Source organism: Chaetura pelagica, unplaced genomic scaffold (genome assembly GCF_000747805.2).
Source record: "Chaetura pelagica isolate M959 unplaced genomic scaffold, ChaPel_1.0 scaffold420, whole genome shotgun sequence".
NCBI lineage: Eukaryota > Metazoa > Chordata > Aves > Apodiformes > Apodidae > Chaetura > Chaetura pelagica.
Window position 1 is genome coordinate 319,498 of NW_009951919.1, and position 5,553 is coordinate 325,050.

The 5,553-nt window shown below is 40.6% G+C and overlaps 1 protein-coding gene across 1 annotated transcript in view; it reads right to left on the bottom strand.

Annotated features, from left to right (window-relative positions):
* Positions 1–592: 592 nt before the first annotated feature.
* Positions 593–5,553, bottom strand: part of LOC104386908 (deoxycytidine kinase-like) — a 6,463-nt gene continuing 1,502 nt past the window's right edge. The window contains exons 2-7 of the mRNA XM_009995593.1: positions 5,155–5,270; positions 4,558–4,751; positions 4,168–4,315; positions 3,568–3,683; positions 1,987–2,086; positions 593–616 (exon numbers count right to left, since the gene is read on the bottom strand). Of these exons, the coding sequence (XP_009993895.1) occupies positions 593–616; positions 1,987–2,086; positions 3,568–3,683; positions 4,168–4,315; positions 4,558–4,751; positions 5,155–5,270 (698 nt within the window). The remainder of the gene's footprint in view (positions 617–1,986; positions 2,087–3,567; positions 3,684–4,167; positions 4,316–4,557; positions 4,752–5,154; positions 5,271–5,553) is intronic.

Genomic DNA, 5,553 nt, shown 5'->3' on the forward strand with positions numbered 1-5,553 from the left:
GGGGGGGGGACGGATGGAACGTGTGCGCTCGGGACTGGGAAGTCGTAAACAAGGTTTTACGTCAGTTTGTTACAGGTGTAACCCTTGCGACTACAGTAACGCCTGCCCTTAAGTAGCGTGAAAAATGTGAAAGCAGCCACTCAATAAAACAGAAGTTGAAAGTAAAGGTTTCTGGACGCCATAACAGCCTCGTCTTAAAATGGTGAACTATGGCAGTTATTGCAAAACAACCCGGCCTCGGCGCCTGCTGTCGTCGTCGCTGGGTTGTCCGCTGCTGATAACCGGTTAACTCCTCCATCAGTAAAGCCACTTATTAGTCAATATTCTTTAAAAGTCTTTATTAAAACGGCAGAGAATATACACAAAATACATTAACAAAGCACCTCACAGTTGTTCAGTTTAACTATACAAAAAATTCTACTAAAACCCACACAGGTGATACAAACAAAAAACCCTCAGGCCATATTTTGCACAGTCTTGCCTTAAAAAAGTATACAGGTTTAGTTAAAAGTAAAGTCTACAAAGACACACAGATTGTTAGGTTTAATACCTGAACCTCTGCGACTTGTCATTTAAATTAATTTCCATGTTCTTAGGAAGTCAGGAAAGACTTGACCTGTGAAATCAAGAAGCATATATATTTAATGCATTAAAGGAGAAGCCAAATAATTAAGCTTTTTCCTTTCTTAGGGAACAAATGGTTTGTTACTGTACAGCCTGCAGTGCTGTTCTGCCCCTACAAGTAATTTATCACTTGAAATACTTTTAGCTTCTGGAATGCCTTACAGAATGCTACTTAATTTATTTTTTTTCTTCACTGGCAGCTCTTTCCTAGGAGGAGAGGGGTTTTCTGAAAAGTAAGCCAAAGATCTGGTAGCACTTTCAGGGTCGTGTTGTACTCTCTACAGCTAAAACCAGAGCTGACCTTTCCATATGCTGAGTGGCGAAGGGAGTTCAGTGGAGACAACACGGGGCACCTTGCAGTGGGGCAAGTTACAGGAAAGATAGTGTGTACAAGTGTAGTCTGCTTCACGTCTGTTAAATGCTGGTTTCCATGAGGATATACTTTAATTACATACATCTCTGCAACTGAAGAGACTGCTCCCCTCCTTGTTTTATACAGAGCTGTTTAGTTGTGAGAATTAGCAGTGGCTTGAATCACTGACCCAGTACACGGTGCAGAAAATAGTTTATATGGTTTGATGGGAGGGCATGTCTTTCCATCTTGTAAGGATAGTCTTGGTTCAAGTGTCCTAGTGACAGAAATCAGCTCTACATCAAGAGTTGAGGATAAGCACTACATCTTTAAGTATTAGGATGTTGTGGTTTTGTTTTGTTCTTTTGGTTTTTTTTCTGTGGGCTGGGCACACAGCACATGGCTCCAGCAGATGAACTTTAGCATTTAATTCCTAAGTCTTGCTTTTCCTTGGAACTGGAAAACACCATTTTGACTCGGGTGACCTGTTTATTATCACCTTGTTCCCTCCCTCCCAACTCTACTTAAAGGTGTCACTTCATGCATGTAGAACCACATACAAGGTTCAGTTATGTCTGCGTTTGTGGGATGTGTTGTGCTCTGTCCAGGAAAAGCCCAGATCCCTAGAATGCAAGGGAGGTATAAATAGTACAGAGTTGACTGCATTATTTTTCTGAGGACATCATGGCTGACATGAATTGGACAGTATCATTTTGTGAACTATTTAGTGAACAGTGGCAGTGCAGACATGGCAGAGTAGTCTGACTGCTCCAGCTGCTGTGTATTTTCATCCCCTGTGATTACCTCTCTTTAAAAACATTTTCCCTTGAATTTTGACTATGAGGGGTTAATTTTAAGTAAAGATAAAAGCCTTATTTGCAGCCATGTAGCTGCTTAAGTCTGTGAAGGAAACTTCCCTTAAACATTTCATCACAATTTTGCAGAATGTAAATTGGTAACTTATAGTATGACTGTAGAAGAAAAGCAGATTATGAGGAAACAGTATTTACCTTATCAATCAGGTACTCCTGTTTAATCTTATCATTCTTAAAATCTTCATTAACATCCAAAACTAGAATGGGGATCTCTGTAAGGTTCTCAAAATCAACTCTGTTAAATAGAACATAAAGGGAGAAAAAGGGTATGAAGTAGTGTATAAAACAGTCCACCTTTTCAGTTGCTTTCCAAACCATCCAAAGGGTGCAGAGTTGGCACAGATCACCAGATGCACCTGAGATGTTAATGTTGATGCCCATGACTTAAACGTACAGCCCAAGTCAAGTCTGTCCTTCATTGCTCTTGTATAACCCAGTACAAGATTTTATCAATGTAACTAGTGTATTTGCCAAGTCTGGCATCTTAATACCTATTTTTATTGTACAAGTAGGGGGAAATTTATGCTTCTTACCTTAATTTCCTTTGTATAATTTTTTTTAATGGAATTGGTTATCAGAAATGTGATTTTGATGAGGGAGTAATTTTTTTATAGTAACACTTGCCTTGTCTCCCCCTCCCCTTTCTAGTTAACTGCTAATCCATTTACTAAGATGCAGTTTTAAAGCTTCCTTTCATGCGCATGACCTCTTTAACAGGTTATAAGACACCAGGGTATTTCAAATTACTTGAAGATAAACAACACCGTTTTGGCTACAGGTTAGGAGCAAACGAGACCAGTAGTTTCTGTCTTTTCCTGTGTGTGAAAAGCATTTCTAAAATACACTAAATCGTATTTAACAACATCCTTGTATTTGCAAGCTTAAGTGTTCCTATGAAAAATACAGGAAATGCTTGCTCACAAGTTTGGAATGAGTATACTATGTAAACATTACCAAAACTCCTTAATATGCAGTGCCTTCTTGTCTTCTAAGTACTTAAGTCATGCTACATGAAACTTAGCAAAACAGATGTGACTGATAATGTACTTTTCCTGGAATTATTAACCTTCCCATTCAGTAGGATATATCAGGGGAAAATATAGTCTCCTTTCACATTTAGAGATTACTTAGGAAAGCTAGTAACACTCTGTAAGGAAGTTGAGGAGGAGGTATGTAGTCACTGACTGGGTTTCTTGTGTCTAATAATGTCTGCTAAAAGGCACTTTCTGGTTATTTATTTTGAGGCTAGGATTAATATTTAAACCTTCCTGAAATACAGTCATCCTAGTTTAAAGGTAGTTGGGACTTTGCCCTCCCTTACATTGGAACTGGAAGCTGCTTAGTAGGTAGCTTATGTGACAGGCTCTGAACACCATTGCAGCTCTCTGCTCTTCCTGTGTACTGTCAGTTCACAACATTGATGTCCTTGCTGGAGTTGGATACACAGTTGAAGCTAATACTTAATAAATGCTGTAAATTAGATTGTTCCATCTCTTGGCAATTTTTATTTCCCTGACAAGGTATGACCTTCCCTCTGCGTTTAAGTCCAGTCATCTCTGTGCCAAGAAACCCAGAATGGGTCTAAAGATAAGTCCTTCCAACACTGCCTGAGTGAAGCTAGTCTTAATCTTAAGCTTTATCCTAATCAACTTTACCATAAGGTAGGAAAGAGCCTTTTCTGTAAGTTGAAACTGGCTACAGAAAATGGGTTCATACCTCATAGTCCTTTCATGAAGCCAGGTTTCATGTTTATAGTGGAGGTTTTCCAAATACTCAAGCTCAATCCCTTGTTCTTCTTCTCTTCCTCTCATCTGTAGCCTTTCCATGCATTTCTGAATAAAATAAATACAAGCCTGGACATTAATGTTTTGAAGGCTCAGTCTGATAAACAGCTCACATAGTCCTTTTCTCAGAAGGACTAATGCTAGACATGAGTGCACATTAATTTTAAGTGCTTGGCTGAATATAAATTAGTTAAATTAGAATAACTTTTCTTTACAAATAGAAAAAACTTGATGCACCTCAGCTAAATGTCAGTATTTCAACTCAGGACTGTATGGGAAGGGACGTCAGTTTTGATTGAGAAGTTCACTTTCAGCCTTGGATCCTTGCTGGGAATGGTGGGTGCTAGCAACTGACATCAGATTAGTCATTAGATTAGGTCAGAAGGGAGGGCATTTAATTTGGTCTCTGAGTGAAATCTGAATTCATGACAGGCTTCCTACATTTGGGGTGGGGGGCTAATTCAGTGTTAGTGAATACTTGGGGTTTTTTACCCTACTGGAAACAAATTGGAGATGAAGATTGCTAACATACCTGAGGTGTGGTTCTTAGGTAGATCATGCCATCCAGTTCTATATCCGATTCAAACTGATTCAAAAGCCACGTGTGCCAGTCCTGATAAATAGCCCACTCTGTTTCATTAATGTTTCCAGACTCAAACAGGTTAGAAGCAAATACATATCTGCAATGAAAAACATTGGTCATTTGTGGCATGAGACTTAAGTGAACTACTAGACCACTTCTCATTAGACTCAGAATCATGGTACTGAAAAAATAGCTGCCCACTCTTGTATCTGTACAGTACTCTTGTAGAATCAGACCTGCTTCTTGCAGATCCTAGTTTTAATATCAAGTGTTTTCCAGCATCATGACTTCAAGCATAAAGATCTGGAGCTTTTAATCTGAACTTGTGAGAGTAATTACCTGTCACTGTACACAGATCTCTCAAAAAATTGCACTGGATGTTCTGCTTCCCGTAGCTTGGCTGAGACAGGTTTTAACTGAGCTCTCACTCTGCTCAAGCAAGCATAAGTCTGAAATGTATAAGCCCATCTTGATGGTTTATCATAGAGCATTTGAAGTAGATTTCCTCCACTCTTCTGAGATGTTGAAAGTTCCTAGTGAGTAAGAGAGAAAATTTAATAGCATATCTACAGGATTTTATTCTACATTGAAGCAAGAATTGTTGGCCTTGTGGTTTGTGGGATTTTTTTTGAAAATGCTTAGGCACAGAATAAAGGGTTTAGTTTCTCAGTAAATGTTTCCATGGGAGCTTCTTTAGGTGGTTCACTAAATTTCAGACTTAAATGTGATTTCTGTGGAGTAAGGGTTATTTGTAATATGCATTCAATAGTCTCTTCCTTTACAATTTGAGTGTCTGACCAGTTGGTGTGATGGTGAGGGTGACTGTGGATGCTGCAGGCTCAGAATAGCTGAACTTTGGGATGGCTCCCTGGCCAATCACAGCAGCTTCTTCTGCTTCCCATCTTTCCCCCCAAGCTTCCCGAATCCCGCGCACACCTCGTATTCATCCTCAGCTGCCTGGATGTTGCACCACTTGGCGATGGGTTCAGGGATGATCTCCCACTCTTGGCTGTGTTGCTCTAGGAGCTTGACAAATGTTGACTTCCCTGCAGCTGGATAACATTGGAAAAGTTAACGGAGGGTGTGGATTAGGCTGGATTTACTGACAAAGTGGCAATTGTGAGTGCTTTTACAGAGGCTGTAAAGTGTCGCTGCAGTGTTTAAGGTGCGCAAGACCCGGGCAGGATTTTTGGGTGCAGAGAGCAGGGCTGGGCCCTGGGGAAGGGCTGGCGGGGCTTTCCTGCGCGGTGCGATGCACCTTCGGCGAAAACAACTCTAATCTCCAGCTCCAGCAGGCTGCGCCTGGGCCGAGCGGCCGATAAGGCGGCGGCGGCC